This window comes from Ovis canadensis, chromosome 2, assembly GCF_042477335.2.
Source record: "Ovis canadensis isolate MfBH-ARS-UI-01 breed Bighorn chromosome 2, ARS-UI_OviCan_v2, whole genome shotgun sequence".
NCBI lineage: Eukaryota > Metazoa > Chordata > Mammalia > Artiodactyla > Bovidae > Ovis > Ovis canadensis.
This window is the reverse complement of record NC_091246.1, coordinates 228,997,041-229,014,200: the sequence shown is the minus strand read 5'-3', so window position 1 is coordinate 229,014,200 and position 17,160 is coordinate 228,997,041. Positions and strand designations below refer to the sequence as shown.

At 41.8% G+C, this 17,160-nt stretch overlaps 1 protein-coding gene across 4 annotated transcripts in view; it reads left to right on the top strand.

Moving 5' to 3' along the window:
• The window catches only part of EPHA4 (EPH receptor A4), a 178,048-nt gene that overhangs the window by 55,542 nt on the left and 105,346 nt on the right, over window positions 1–17,160 (top strand). For all 4 annotated transcript variants that reach the window (XM_069574653.1, XM_069574654.1, XM_069574652.1 and 1 more), the window contains exon 4: window positions 11,420–11,575. In XM_069574653.1, the coding sequence (XP_069430754.1) occupies window positions 11,420–11,575 (156 nt within the window). The remainder of the gene's footprint in view (window positions 1–11,419; window positions 11,576–17,160) is intronic.

Below are 17,160 nucleotides of genomic sequence, written 5' to 3'. Positions count from 1 at the left end.
GCTCCAATGCGATCAATTCTGGTAGTAACCTCTGGGCTTTAAGATTAGAATAGATTCTAGTCTCTTTCAAAAATACTGAAGCCCTTCATTTGTCCTACCAGTCAAGTCACTTACATCTAAATTTGGAAGCCTAGCTGCCTTTGTTGGAGCCCTTAACAAGTCTCCCCTGAGAGAGAATCCCAAACTGATACCGCCAAAGATTAGAGCTAGCAGCCTTCATCTGAGTCAGTTCCTTTACAGGTATTCAGAAGAGGGCTTCTTCTAAGCAGTTTCTGGTAGTGGAATTATGCCTTATGCTGAGTCTACTAATTAATTTTCTTCTCCTCCGTGTTTGTCTTCTTTGGAACTTCCACTTTGTCTTCTTTGGGACTTCTGCTGTTCACGCTGAATCCCAGCAAATTCACCGAAGAGAAATAGCTCCTCAAGTAATTAGACTGTCTGTTTTTGAGGCAGGCAGGGAAAATAATAAGTCATTTCTCTATTGCATTCTTTTTGCTTGTGTTCGATAATTTTTATGGAGTTAATTTAAATTTAGCAGGCTTTATGTGAACTTGCTTCTAGAGGATTTATTGCGTCTTATGTGAAAACCGTCTACGACTGACATTTTAGAATTACTACCTATTTATGGGATTATACTGCATTCTGTTCTCAAAAGAGCAAGTCAATTTTTGGTGTAGATTTTTCTGTCATTTTTTCCCCTCTTTATCTGTTTTTATGAAAGCTAACTCCAAGGTAGGAGTGGAAACAATGGAAGGAAATAGAGGGTAGAAAATAGGACGGAACTGTGGTTTGCTGTAGGAGATCATCTGCCTCATCAACTATTGACAGAAAAAAGAAACCTCAAAACCCAACTCAGTGATTTACTTAATTTAAAAATGTGTTTACATATTTTTAAAATAAAATGATCTTGTCCAAATAAGCTGCCAATGCTATGAGCCAGAATTCAATCCAAGGTTTTCCATGTCATGTTAACAAGGGAAATAAAACACTGAACATGTTATCTCACAATAGTTTGGAAATTATATCCAGTTCTATTAAAAAAGAGACAAAAACTAGAGTTTGATAAATTTATTATATGTTTTTAAATGTATGAACTGTCTGTACCTTTGCAGCCTGTTACATCCTACTTTAGTATAAGTTACCCTTTTAATGAGCAGTTAATACACACTGGACACTGTGCTTTACTTCATATTTATTATCTCACTTAATCAGCACATCAACCCTCACATCAGGCTGCATCCCTTTCTTAAACCATTGGTACAAAAGAATAAACTTTCTATTAATTATCTTACCTCCCGGTAGGGTAATTTGACTAATTTGACTCAGTACTAGATTAAGGACATTTACTTTTAATTTGGTTTTCCAGGAAGGTTTTTGTAAGGCAATGTTTGGGGTGACTGCTGCAGGGTGTATGACTTTCTTCTGATTGGTTAGTGGTGAGGTAGTGTTCCAGGAATCATAATTATTAACTTTCTGATTCCAATCAGGCTGGGGTCTCTGGAGTTCCTGTTTTCCTTCTGGGTGGGGACTTGAGTTCCTAAAGAACTCAGAGATGTCTATCCAATTGTCCTGTATAGCCCTGGAGGAGGAACCTGGGCTCTGTCTTATCTCTGAACTATTATTCAAGTAATTTTGCTCAATTGCCTTCCCTTTGCCTCTGCATTCTGTCATGTCTCAGATTAGTAGCTGCTTGGAACTCCAGGAGACACTGCAGGACAACAGAGGTCTAGGAACCTTGGATTCCAGGCTTGGTCCTGGCATGCGGCAGAAGGAGTGGGGTGGTCAAGTCCTTCATCTCAAAAATGAATATGTTGCACTACATTTAATGTTGACAAAGTGTGACCCCAGATCTGACACCTGTTTTTATGATCTAAGAGCTAAGAATGATTTTTATAGATGGCATTTGCAATTAATTTAATAATAACGAAAATTTTCTTTGAACCCCAATTGTGTAAAATATCCCTCCAGTTAGGAACTCCATTCTCATGAGCAAATAGCACTTAATTGTTACTATTATATTTTGAATTCTATCAGTAAAAACTTGTAAAAATTTCTCAGAATTTTATCTTGTTATATGAGTACCTTCTTAATATTCTTGGTCTTCCCCTTGTCCCGCAAAGCCTAAATTATTTACTATCTAGCTCTTTACAGGCCTTCCCAGCTGGTTCAGTGTAAAGAATCTGCCTACCATTGCAGGAGACGCAGGAGACTCAGGTTCGATCCCTGGGTTGGGAAGATCCCCTGGAGGAGGAAATGGCAACCCACGCCAGTATTCTTGCCCAGAGAATCCTATGGGCAGGGCAGCCATAGTTTCGCAAAGAATCGAATGTGACTGAGCACACAGGAGAGCTCTTTACAGAGATGTTTGCCTACTTCTGGATTAGATGATCAGGAAATTTTCTTAAAATGGTCAGTTCAAAGATGTATCAGGAAAACCAGTTGTGGAAGGCAGATGACTGGACGGTGTGGTTTTGCCACTGTTTTGCTATTTTTGAATGAAATAGAGTCAGGTGGTCCCAAAGCATAGCCCCATTTCCCTGTAACAACTGCATCTTTACCTATAGTTTTCAAAAGCATGAGAAGAGATTTATATGCCTGATTTATAGGTTCAACTACAGTGCCAAGGTTAGAAAAGCAACCTTGCCTTGGGCACATCTTTAACCTCTCTGCCTTAGTTTTCCCATCTGTACTGTGGGGGGATCTGTTAATGTTTACAGCTTCCCCAAAGATGGCTGGAGATTGCACAGTTTAGCAAAAATCTGAAAGCAGAAACCCTCTTTCCCACTGCTATCCACTACTAAGTCACTTCAGTTCAGTTCAGTCGCTCAGCCATGTCCGACTCTTTGCGACTCCATGGATCTCACCACGCCAGGCCTTCCTGTCCATCACCATCTCCCGGAGTTCACTCAGACTCACGTCCATCGAGTCCGTGATGCCATACAGCCATCTCATCCTCAGTCGTCCCCTTCTCCTCCTGCCCCCAATCCCCCGCAGCATCAGAGTTTTTCCAATGAGTCAAATCTTCGCATGAGGTGGCCAAAGTACTGGAGTTTCAGCTTTAGCATCATTCCTTCCAAAGAAATCCCAGGGTTGATCTCCTTCAGAATGGACTGGTTGGATCTCCTTGCAGTCCAAGGGACTCTCAAGAATCTTCTCCAACACCACACTTCAAAAGCATCAATTCTTCGGCACTCAGCCTTCTTCACAGTCCAACTCTCACATCCATACATGACCACAAGGAAAAACCATAGCCTTGACTAGATGGACCTTAGTCGGCAAAGTAATGTCTCTGCTTGTGAATATACTATCCAGGTTGGTCATAACTTTTCTTCCAAGGAGTAAGTGTCTTTTAATTTCATGGCTGCAGTGATTTTGGAGCCCCCCAAAATAAAGTCTGACACTGTTTCTACTGTTTCCCCACCTATTTCCCGTGAAGTGATGGGACTGGATGCCATGATCTTCATTTTCTGAATGTTGAGCTTTAAGCCAACTTTTTCACTCTCCTCCTTCACTTTCATCAAGAGGCTTTTTAGTTCCTCTTCACTTTCTGCCATAAGAGTGGTGTCATCTGCATATCTGAGGTTATTGATATTTCTCCCAGCAATCTTGATTCCAGCTTGTGCTTCTTCCAGTCCACTGTTTCTCATGATGTACTCTGCATAGAAGTTAAATAAGCAGGGTGACAATATACAGCCTTGACGTACTCCTTTTCCCATTTGGAACCAGTCTGTTGTTCCATGTCCAGTTCTAACTGTTGCTTCCTGACCTGCATACAGATTTCTCAAGAGGCAGGTCAGGTGCTCTGGTATTCCCATCTCTTTCAGAATTTTCCACAGTTTATTGTGATCCACACAGTCAAAGGCTTTGGCATAGTCAATAAAGCAGAAATAGATGTTTTTCTGGAACTCTCTTTCCATGATCCAGCGAATGTTGGCAATTTGATCTCTGGTTCCTCTGCCTTTTCTAAAACCAGCTTGAACATCAGGGAGTTCACAGTTCACTTATTACTGAAGCCTGGCTTGGAGAATTTGGAGCATTACTTTACTAGCATGAGATGAGTGCAATTGTGTGGTAGTTTGAGCATTCTTTTGAATTGCCTTTCTTTGGAATTGCAATGAAAACTGACCTTTTCCAGTCCTGTGGCCACTGTTCAGTTTTCCAAATTTTCTGGCACATTGAGTGCAGCACTTTCACAGCATCATCTTTCAGGATTTGAAACAGCTCAACTGGAATTCCATCACCTCCACTAGCTTTGTTCGTAGTGATGCTTTCCAAGGCCCGCTTGACTTCACATTCCAGAATATCTGGCTCTAGGTGAGTGATCACACCATCATGATTATCTGGGTCGTCAAGATCTTTTTTGTATAGTTCTTCCGTGTATTCTTGCCACCTCTTCTTAATATCTTCTGCTTCTGTTAGGTCCATACCATTTCTGTCCTTTATCGAGCCCATCTTTGCATGAAATGTTCCCTTGGTATCTCTAATTTTCTTGAAGAGATCTCTAGTCTTTCCCATTCTGTTGTTTTCCTCTATTTCTTTGCATTGATCACTGAAGAAGGCTTTCTTATCTCTTCTTGCTATTCTTTGGAACTCTGCATTCAGATGCTTATATCTTTCCTTTTCTCCTTTGCTTTTCGCCTCTCTTCTTTTCACAGCTATTTGTAAGGCCTCTCCAGACAGCCATTTTGCGTTTTTGCGTTTCTTTTCCGTGGGGATGGTCTTGATCCCTGTCTCCTGTACAATGTCACGAACATCATTCCATAGTTCATCAGGAACTCTATCAGATCTAGGCCCTTAAATTGATTTCTCACTTCCACTGTATAATCATAAGGGATTTGATCTAAGTCATACCTGAATGGTCTAGCGGTTTTCCCTACTTTCTTCAATTTGAGTCTGAATTTGGTAATAAGGAGTTCATGATCTGAGCCACAGTCAGCTCCTGGTCTTGTTTTTGTTGACTATATAGAGCTTCTTCATCTTCGTCTGCAGAGAATATAATCAATCTGATTTCAGTGTTGCCCATCTGGTGATGTCCATGTGTAGAGTCTTCTCTTGTGTTGTTGGAAGAGGGTGTTTGCTATGACCAGTGCATTTTCTTGGCAAAATTCTATTAGTCTTTGCCCTGCTTCATTCCACATTCCAAGGCCAAATTTGCCTGTTACTCCAGGTGTTTGACTTCCTACTAAGTCACTTCAGCTGCGTCCACCTCTTTGTGACCCCAAGGACTATAGCCTTCTAGGCTCCTCTGTCCATGAGATTTTCCAAGCAAGAATACTGGAATGGGTTGCCATTTCCTTCTCCAGACAATCTTCCCAACCCAGGGATCGAAGGCATGTCTCTTACGTCTCCTGCAGCAGCATTGGCAGGCAGGTTCTTTACCACTAGCACCACCTGGGAAGCCCAGAAACCCTCTTTAGAGACCTCATTTTTGTTTTCATGTTTTTAAACTTTATTTTTCTATATATTTTTCTTTTCTTTTGGCTCTGCTCTGTGGCATGCAAGATCTTAGTTCCCTGACCAGGCACTGAACCCTTTGTCCCTGGCACTGGGAGCACACAGTCTTAACCACTAGACCACCAAGGAAGTCCCCAGAAACTTTCTATGACAGATTTCTTTCCTCTTGAGAAATCCTCTTAGTCATATAATATACAGTTTAACAAGTGAATCAATTAATCTGAAACTAACTTGGTAACAATAGCTTCCCTGGTGGCTCAGGGGGTAAAGAATCTGCCCACAGTGCAGGAGACTTGGATTCAATCCCTGAGTCAGAAAGATCCCCTGCAGAAGGGAATAGCTACCCACTCCAGGATTGCTTGCCCGGAGAATCCCATGGACAGTGAAGCCTGGTAGGCTACAGTCCATGGGGTCGCAAAGATTCGGACACATCTGAGTGACTAACACTTTCACTTTCAACTTGGTAATGGCCATTACTTAACTTTGATATATTTAAAACAAATTCTTAAGCATATTGAAGCTACTGTATATTCAGTACACAAAAGGCAGGACTTCCTGTAGTACAGGTCTTCATGCATGCACGCTGTCGATTCAGTCATAGCCTATCCCTTCTCCAGCAGATCTTCCCGACCCAGAAATCTGTCCAGGGTCTCCTACATTGCAGGCAGATTCTTTACCAACTGAGCTATCAGGGAAGCCCACAGGTCTGGAAGTGTGTGCCTAATGTCCCACCCACACGATGCAGTTAGAGGGACCCACACGCCTCCCAGAGCGAAATGTTCCCACAGAGTCAGTTTGTATATAGGGCTCAGATTTCCCCAAGGGAGCCACTGTTGGAATTTCAGCTTTGACCTTCTGGAGACTCCAAATTAAAATGCAAATTCGTTACCTAGGAAGGTAATTTTTAACACATTAATGTTTATTTGTTAGTACTTTAGCACAAATTAGGTTTTTTTCAAATTAGCCAGCTGCCTAAGAGCAGTGCTTAAATAGAAGTGAATCAGCCTCCCAGAGGTGGGCTTAGGGTCAGTTTGAATAAAAGTCCTTGGGTGATGGTGTTAAATCCCCCACCACAGTCAGACCCCATCATTTGCAAGAGAGTCGCGCACTCTCACTCGCGCACGTGCACTCTCACTTGCGCACGTGCGTGCGCGCGTGCACACACACACACATACACACACACACACACATACATACACACACACGAGACTTCATAGTCCAGACTCTAGCATAACATTGCCCAATAGAAATAGAGTGTATGGGGTTTAGTAGCCAAATTCAAAAATGTGAAATTTAAAAGGTTAAATTAAACTTAATGGTATTTTATTTAACTTAGCATATCCAGAATATTGCTTCAATATATAATCAATATAAAAATTATTGTTATTTCTCCTTTTTGAGTACTAAAGCTTTGAATTGTGTGTGTGTGTGTGTGTGTGTGTGTGTGTGTGTGTGTGTGTGTGCTGAGTCCTATCTGACTCTTTGTGACCCCATGAACTAGCCCACCAGGCTCCTCTGTCCATGGGATTTCTCAGGCAAGAATACTGGAGTGGGTTGCCATTTCCTTCTCCAGGCAATCTTCCTGACCTGGGGATCAAACCCTTATCTCTAGCCTTTGAAATCCTGAGTGTATTTCACATTTATTCAGACCAGCCACATTTCAAGTGCCCCGGGGCCACCTGTGGCCAGTCATTACCTTATTAAACAGGGCAGCTTTGAAGGATGTGGATCTGGAAAGTGAGTGACAGTTATGTGACTGGTGAAGGTAGCAACCGGATGGCCTAGGGGTGAACAAATAGAAGATAGTACCACCTCTGTTTCCCCAGCACTCAATTATATCAATGTCACATTTTTGCTTGAAGTCAGTCATAACTTTGTATAACTACATAAAAATTTTTAGAAGAACCTGATGTTGACCCCACCACTTAACTGTGTGACCTTGGACCGTTACCCAAAACCCTCAACTGTTTCCTTTGCCAAATAGAAAATGAAAAGCTTCAATCTCACAGGATTGTTGTGAAGATTAAATGAAATAATGCATGTAAACATTATAAATGTTCAATGAATGCTTGGTATATCATCACAATTGGTATGATCATTAGCAAGTTTTTTTAAAATAGCTTAAAAGATGAACTATAAAGGCAATCAGGTACTATAAATCTTTCTGTATTTCTCTAAAAAGGAGAAAAATGACAATATTTATATGTAATGACTAGTTCCTTAAATTGAGTAGTACACTTTGTGTGTGTATGTGTATGTGTGTGTGTGTGTGTGTTAGTCCTTTAGTTGTGTCTGACTCTTTGTGACCCCATGGACTGTAGCCTGCCAGGCTCTTCTGTCCATGGAATTCTCCAGGCAAGAACACTGGAGTGGGTAGCCATTCTCCTCTCCAGGGAATCTTCCTGACCCAGGGAGCCAACCCAAGTCTCCTGCATTGAAGGCATATTCTTTATCGTCTGAGCCACCAGGGAAATCCATACCTCCTCTATACACTAAGAAATCCTGCAGATACTACCTTGCCTTAAGATCTATTTTGGTACTGTTTTTAAACAAAAGTAGTTATATGTAAGTGCTGTATTCCACAAGGAAACGTGTACAGAAGGTTATCCTGCTGCTGCATGGTACTGGGTGAGCCAGTGATAGAAAAGTTTTTGTTTCTCTTCTGCATTCTCATTTATTAATATCTTCTTTTATTTAAAGACAGCAGAAAAAAATTATTAAGGCAAAGCTAAAGGAAAAGAAAGCTTTGCATGGCGTATGTGAACTCATTTTCCCACAATGGCATATATGAACTGTCCAGTAAAGCACTCCTTCTACTGCACCCCATCTAGTGAATCCTCACCAGCAAGAGGGCAGAAGAAGGAAAGCATCTCGTGGGTGTGCTCTCTCCAAACACACTTACCAAGTCAGTATCCTTCAAAACTGTAGTGGAATAGTTTCCACCTAAAAGAGAATGATGGAAAAGCATAGCACATGTCAACGCTTGCTATACACGTTTCATGGAGATTTTGTTTAGAATGGAAGATGTAGTATAGATTTTAAAATGCAAATAAGTGGTGAATAAACATGGGATGTACTTACACATTCATGCACCAAATGCTGCAAGGCTATGAACCACACAGAGCGAAGAAATGTACTCAGCCATCAATTTAGAAGGTCATTTTGAGTGTAGGCAGTGAAATGGCAGTGTGCATGAAAAACTACTACTATATTTTGAGAGATCCTTTCTAAGAATCCTGAAATATTAATAACATGGTCTTAATGTAGTTGAAGACAAAGGAATGTGTTAAGGGTAGCAAGGGTTGCTGAGAGTTGCACAATGACAATTTTGTGTTTCTACTCTTGCTTATAAAAGCAAGAGGAAAAGAGTAAAAATAGTCAGTGTGTTTAAAGAACAGCAGCTTTCAATATCCCCAGTAGATATAAAATTCAGTATTCCTCAGGTGAATTCACAAATACTTACTCTTGGTAACATTACTATACTAGCTTCAAGGAAACAGAAAAGAAGTATAAAATTAAAAACTCATTTCTTCCTTAAATGAACATGCATATCTACACAACTAATTTTTGAACTTTAAGAAATTCAGGACATCCTTCAATTTTATTTTTGTCAACTAGGAATTTAATTTTCTAACTGAAAGTATTCTTATCAGAATAGACATTGCGGAAGCAGCAATGCTTTTTTTCCTTAAGTTTTGAAATGTGTTCTGTTTTCACATGGCAGTGAACCAGTCATAGACCAATTTTTTGTTTTCAACATTCCACTTCCATTTTAAGTTTTTACATTTGATGCCTGATGAAAGAATGTTCACAAGGATCAGTCAGGAACGTGGAAAGCTTTCCTCCAATATCCAGATGTGAACAAATAAAAGCAGTTTATCGCTTTGGCCAGTCCCAGCCCGGAGCGACCCGTTTCCACAAGTTGCCTTTGTGGGCTGTGACTGACTGAGTGACATGTGACCCAGTGAGTTTGTGTCAAGTTCAAGGAACCATTGTGTTTGAAGTGGGAAGGTCAAGTTGAACCCTTAGTGCTTCTTCCTGCCAAAGCTGGAGTTTTTTATTTTAATCGAAAATGCAGGGTCATCTTTAAGCGTGACCAGAAAGTACTTGCATGTTGAACCTTATCTAATGATATGATGTGTATAAACTTGAGACAGCATAAATCTCAGCCACTGGGGCAACTTGTTTTTCTAAGATGCTCCGGTCCAGTGAAAGACAAAAGCAAATAAGGGAGAGATTGATCTCTGAGCGCTTTTATTGTCGGCGCTACACACATCATAAAGCTTTGGCTCATTAAAGGAAGTTCCATAAACAACATTAGTTAATAATGGTGAAGTCACTGTGGACCTTTCTGGAGCTTCTGCTCAACTCCCTTTCCACTTGCCTGTTAGCAGAGCATGATTAAGAAAATACCAACAGGATGTGCTGGAGGGAGGAACAGACTTCAACTGGAAGCCATACGGATGCTTGACGGATGAGTAATGAGATGGGGAATGTGGCCATATCTCTCAGAGAATCACACAGTTCTGTGCATCTTTTTTTCTTCTGGTTTGAGTAAAATCTGGTGACTGCTGGCACGATTGGTCTCTTGAGGTGGTCACACTGATGGAACTTCTCCCAGATGATTTTTTGATAGTATGGAAATACCCAAAGTATGTGATAAATGGAAAAAAAAATTGAGAGTGAATCATACTGGAAAGATTGTAACTGTCACATTTTTAATGGTACCTCTGGTCTTATAAAATAACTGTATTTTTAATGGCCTTGTCACTGTGGGTTTAATATGGATGGTGTGGGTCAATTTTTATGTGAGGTTGAGACTGATTTGGGAGGTGATCTTGAAGGGCATAGGGGAGAGAAAAAGGGAGAGTAAGACCCTATTAATTATTTTTTATTGTGAGGTTTCCCAGAATTATTGAGGTTTTCCACATTAGTCAAAGCAGTCCTCAGTGTCAGCATGATGTTTATAAAGATGAAGTCATGGAAAGCGTGTCAGGTGCATGAGGAACTATACGGTCCATGTTCTCCCCACCAGTCACTTGGGCTGTGTGTGCAGAGGGAGGGAGGTGTTGAAAAATGGAGGAAGGGGAAAACAGGAGGGTTTTATGAAGTTGAAAATAAACACAGAGTATCTGCTGATCTTAAAAAAACCTTAACATATTATATTCCAAAATATTCTGTGGGTAGTTTATATTACTTTCCCCTGAAATCATGATCTATGTCTTACCAACTCTTCTATGTTTGGTTGCTTATGTTGGTTTTTCACTTTGGATATAATTAAGAAATAATCACCTACCAATTTTTGGTTGGCACTGAGCTACACTTTCAACTGGTTGGTACAAGACCATGCTCTTAGATTCCATAGCATGGGGCCAAAAGTATAGGCTTTGGGGGCTGAACACTTGCAGTCAAAGCTGGTCTCTGACATTTACCAGATGCGTGGTCTGGTGCTGACAATTTACTGCTCAAAGCTGGTATTCCTCATTTCTAAGGTAAGGTTAATAACAGTGCCTGTGGAAATGGAGAGCTGTAAAGATCAAACAATGTTGTGCATATAAGCATGTAGGAAGCACTTGGGTAAACTTTAGGTGTGATTTTATTGATACAACTGGTTTTAAGAAAATTTTTTTCATAGGGCTTTGCCACCTGACCAGTCATGTTAAAGACTGTTAAAGAGTGGTTGTTATCAACGAATATTTTGGGTTGTTTTACCTGCATCTCCAGCCAGATGCTCACTTGTTGTTCAGTCACTCAGCCATGTCCGACTCTTTGCAATCCCATGCACTACAGCACGCCAGGCTTCCCTGTCCTTCACCATCTCCTAGAGCTTGCTCAAACTCATGTCCATTGAGTCAGTGAGATTAGCAAAAAATATCTCCTTCTGAATCAAGAAAGTGACATTTTGCTTTGCTTTGCTTTGTTAACCAGGGGTTTATATCGGTTTGTTTTTTCTGCTTCCCTTTAGCTTGCAAAATTGGATATTACAAGGCCCTCTCCACGGATGCCGCCTGTGCTAAGTGCCCGCCACACAGCTACTCTGTCTGGGAAGGTGCCACGTCGTGTACCTGTGACCGAGGCTTCTTCAGAGCGGACAACGATGCCGCCTCCATGCCCTGCACCCGTAAGTTATACACTCATCTCCCATGTCTTAGATGCCAGCAGCTTCCATTACCATCATTGGGGCACTTGTCAGCCCTTCTCCCAGGATAAGGGTGCAGGGGGGCAAATGAAATCAAACGTGCGTCTTTTCTCACTCAGAGCAGGAGAAATGCTTAGGAAAAGAATGGCTCATTCTCACTGAGTTTGTTGCCTTCAGAGTGCACAGCTGCCAACAGACTAGTTTTTGTAGCAGAGATGGTATGTTCAGGGGTTGTGAGACAGTGTAATTAGAGCTGAGATGGGAATTTATAAATGGTTTTAACATGTCATCACGGACTCTTGGGAAGTTTGACAGCTGCAGGGGAAAACAGTAAAGGATGGGATCACGTGTGGGCAGGTGGTTTCAGTTCTGTGTGCTGACCTCATGGCTTGCGATGTCATTTCCCTTCACTACTTTTCTTCTTTCCTCATAGTTTTGTGTTCATAACATTTAGGCCTGGATCCTTGTGAATGCTTGTTGAATGATGGGCACTGAATACACTCTGGGATAAGGAATGAATGGGGTTCGCACCTTGGGATGCAAGGGAACAGAGAACTCTTTCTCACACTCTATATGGACAGTGGTCCTAAAGGTTACTATTGCTTTCATTCATACTCTGGGATTCATAAATACTGCAATGGCTATGACCTTGACCAGAAGAGGGAGTGATGGGCCTGGGTGCCCTTGTGTTCTCATTGGCCAAGTCTGTGTTTGGAGGGTCAGAATCGAGTGGCCAGGCGCAGAGGCTTTGCACAGGTTTTGGCTTTGTTTCCCAGCCCACTGTTTAGTACCCAGGTGACTGTTGGAGCCTTTTAAGTCTCAGTCTCCTCATCTGTCAAATGGAGTAATAATAGTACCTCCTTCACGGTTGTTCCTACTCAACACCTTCACGTTTATATACTGTGCATAATGAATAAAATCATGCCACTTGATAGATTTTAGCTTTTACTATCACTAAGACTTCCATTATTTTGTTTCTTAACTACCGTATAGTCTACCTTGGCTGGCCTGAAAATAACACTGCCGACAGGAGTATTTTCTGATTTGGAGGTATTTGGGTCAGTGGTGGGGGCATTTTCTTGCCCAGTCAAGGACCACATTTAAAAGGAGCAGGTGGAGAAACTTCAGGGCAGTCCCAAATTTGTGCTGAAATTGCCCTACCCTCGGGAGTTCCTTAGAGAAGGCAATGGCACCCCACTCCAATACTCTTGCCTGGAAAATCCCATGGATGGAAGAGCCTGGTAGGCCGCAGTCCATGAGGTCGCTAAGAGTCGGACACGACTGAGTGACTTCACTTTCGCTTTTCACTTTGATACATTGGAGAAGGAAATGGCAACCCGCTCCAGTGTTCTTGCCTGGAGAATCCCAGGGACGGGGGAGCCTGGTGAGAGGCCGTCTATGGGGTCGCACAGAGTCGGACACGACTGAAGCTACCTAGCAGCAGCAGCAGCAGCAGCAGGAGCTCCTTTCATAACCAGAGATGATAGTAATTATAATCATGATAACAGCAACCTTTTTATCATCACATCCAGGTAATGTATTAGACACTTTCCATTAACCTTATCATAGGGCTCACAAGATAACAAATATATGAGATAGATATTATCTTCATTTTAGAGAGTAACTGCCAGCCCCAGCATCCACCCCAGCTGAGTGATGGCTCTGCAAGACCAGAAGACTCTTGCAGAGTTTCTATTTATTTGGAGGCACTCTTACCCCTCCCCTAGCTCAAGCTCAAACTTCCAGAAGGAAGGTTATTAGGGCAGCTTTAGGTCTGAGCACAACAGGGCAGAGATTTCCTGATTTTTCTCTGTTCCTTCCATAGACTACCTGCTGCCCTGGATGCCGGGTCGATTTGACGTGCTCCAGTCCCGGCCTTTTTCTTTTCCAATCTACATATCCTTCTCTAATGTTCCATTGTGTGAGATTAGGTTAATAACAACTTCTCCTCTGTCTCCAGTTGATTCTCCAATGATTCTCCAGTTGTGATTTTATGTCACAATGGCAAACTCAAAGGGAAACTCTGTGGGACAACAATGTGCTAATTTGCCTCATTTTGCATCATGCAGCCCAACTCCTACTTTTCAAACAGATAAAGTCTTTCTCTAGGCCAGGGCTTGACTGTGTCATGAACCTCATAAAAGTCTCCTCTGATGGCAAGACAACCTGGCTTTTTCTCCCAGGTGCTTTTAGTCTTATGATTCTGATCTGTTGTCTACATCCTAGGGGACCATGGGCCGATCACTTAATTCCTGCAGCTTGCCATGTGGGCGTTCAGGGAGACCCTAAAAGTTGGTACATGCCTGAGTTACTGGCACATTTGCCATATGTGTACAAGTGGTTTCTGAACCCGTGAAATTTTATGTTTTTATAGGAATTACATAGTCAGCTTTACCTTAACTATGCAAATAAGAAAAGGAAAATATTGATTTTAGCCTGTGGGTAGATCTGAAAGTTTTAACACTAAAGTAACTTTTGCATTTTTCAGAGACTGGTTTCATCAATGAAAGAAAAATGGCTTTTTTTTTTGTCATTGATAAGAGACCCATGAAAGTACATGTGAGTTTCTGACATTTTCCTAATGGGATCCTTGGGCTTATTTCATCTCTGACTCTGAGTTAAGAGGAAACATGGTACTGATGTTAACACCGCACACTTGCGAGGCTATTTAATCTCTTCAAGCCCCAGTTTCAGTTCAGTTCAGTTGCTCAGTCATGTCAGACTCTATGTGACCCCATGGACTGTAGCACACCAGGCTTCCCTGCCCATCACCAACTCCTGGAGCTTGCTCAAATTCATGTCCATTGAGTTGGTGATGTCATCTAACTATCTCATCCTCTGTCGTCCCCTTCTCCCACCTTCAATCTTTCCCAGCATCAGGGTCTTTTTCAGTGAGTCAATTCTTTGCATCAGGTGGCCGAAGTATTGGAGTTTCAGCTTCAGCATCAGTCCTTCCAGTGAATATTCAGGACTGATTTCCGTTCAGATGGACTGGTTTGATCTCCTTGCAGTCCAAGGGACTCTCAAGAGTCTTCTCCAACACCACAGTTCAAAAGCGTCTATTCTTTTGTGCTCAGCTTTCTTTATGGTACGACTCTCACATCCATACATGATGTGATGGGTCATGGAAAAAGCCATACTGGAAAAGCCATAGCTTTGACTGGATGGACCTTTGTTGGCAAAGTGATGTCTCTGCTTTTTAATATACTGTCTAGATTGGTCATAACTTTTCTTCCAAGGCACAAGTGTCTTTTAATTTCATGGCTGCAGTCACCATGTGCAGTGATTTTTGGGGCCCAAGAAAATAAAGTCTGTCACTGTTTCCATTGTTTCTCCATTGTTTTCCCATTTGCCATGAAATGATGGGACCGGATGCCATGATCTTAGTTTTTGAATGTTAAGTTTCAATCCAGCGTCAGAGGGCAGACAGAATGAAAGCCCCAGTTTACTCATCTGTAAAATGGGATTCTTCACTAGCTACCTGTGGAGTCATTTTAAAAATTAAACAAGAAGATATTGGAAAAGCCTGGCACAAAATAGGGATCTAATCATTGTTTTCTTTTATTCCAAGCTGGTCACTCCCTTCTCCAAACTACCTCCACAGCAGATGGTCCATGCATCTCATTGCCCCTCTAAAGAGATTTTCTCACTTGACTACAGTATTAAGCTACCAATGGCTGTACAGTACTCCAGAAGCCCTGGGGGGTAGAACTCAGACATCAGTATTTTCAAAAGTTGCCCTCCTCATTCTACTATACAGACAAGGTTGAGATCATTCCTCTGTGAAGTTAAAATTTTAATTTTTTTCTAACTTGATAAATATTAACTACACAAAAGACTCTTAAGACTCTTTGAGATATGGCTGATCTGTGAGGTGACCATATTTTGCTGATGGATAGACTAGTGAATTAACCAGCAGAATTAGAATCCATTCTGACCTGTTCCTCTTCTAAATTTCTCCCATCCTGGTGAATAGTAGACCTGCATTGTCCAGCATATTAGCCACCGGGCCTATTTTAATTGGCACATTGCAAAGACTCAATAGCTACATGTCGTGAGCATACTGAATGGCACTGCTAGAAAATATTTCTGCCATCACAGAAAGTTCCAGTGCACAGACAGTATGGTAGCAGATTTTTCAATGGAGAAGACAGTGGGAGTTTCTCAAAGAATCTTTTGTTCAAATAACCTGTAAAATGAAGCCCTTCCCCTTTGTCCCACCCCCAGGTTTATTGGCTTCTCTTGACAAGATGTGGGGATGGAAAGGAACATAAACATCAAGGATCCTTTCAAAGTGATTTCAGCCTCTAATCAGCTCTTCCCAGTTGGTTAAGCCAGGTGACAAGCCCAATTCCCTTGCGCTGACAGCCGTGGTAATCAGGGACCTTCTTTTGTTCATTATGCTGTCTTTAACCCCAACATTCTTATGCAGCCCTGCGTTTAGTGAGCGCTCACTGTGACGGCACACTAATGAAGAAATAAAACACTCTCTCTGAGAATCATTCTTCTAGCCAAAGAAAGAGACTGCTCCACTGGCTTGTAAAATCAGGTTTCTGTTCACTTGGTGAATGATTAGACCAGGTGAATACAAGTTGTATTGGCTAATTTAGAAGGAAACGCCTAAGACGTTCTTCACACCATCAGCATTGCTGGAAAACTTCAGAGAATTTAATGGCGAATAAGCTTTATCTCTTGGAGGACTTTTTGACTGGAGCCTCTGGTTAGGTGGACATATATGGCTATGAGTGAGACAGGCAGGGTTTCAATGGAAGCATCATATAATTCAAGAAAATAATCCATTCCCATCCATCCAATCCGTGGGATTCTAGTCCATGCCATTAGAATAGAGAGTTTTAACAATGCTTCTTAAAGGTGAATGTGCATAGAAATCATGTGAAGTCACCTAAGGATTGGTTGGAGAGGTCAAGTCTGACTTTCTGCATTTCTCACAAGTCCCCGGATGCTGCTGTTGTGGTGGACTGTCTTTGTTTTGTTGTCTAGTCACTAAGTTATGTCCAACTCTTCGTGACCCTGTGGACTGTAACCTGCCGGGCTTCTCTGTCCATGGAATTCTCCAGGCAAGAATACTGGAGTGGGTTGCCATTTCCTTCTCCAGGGGATCTTCCTGACCCAAGGATAGAACCCAAGTCTCCCGCAATGACAGACAGATTCTTTACCGTTAAGCCACCTGGGGAGCGTGGACCATCTTTAGGCAGTAGGAATTTAGAGCCTCCCTGATGGAAGGCACATGATGGGAGATGTGCTCTTCAATGCCTGTCACTTACAGGCCATTTCTTTAGTTCAGTGGTAGCTCTAGTGGAGATATTTCAAAGGTTATGAACATTCTCCCTTAATGGAAACTGAGTACTTCCTTTGTCCCTCAGATGAAGAAAATCTCCTGGTTTGGGGTTGCATAATCAAACACGGGCACTGTAGTCTCCACAGGTTACTAGGTTACAGCCAAAGAGTGGAAATGTCAGTCTTCTCAGACACACGTATCAGTTAAAAAGTCGACAGGGTTTTTGGTGACTTTGCCAGCAAGACAGACCTCCATAATACAAGGATGC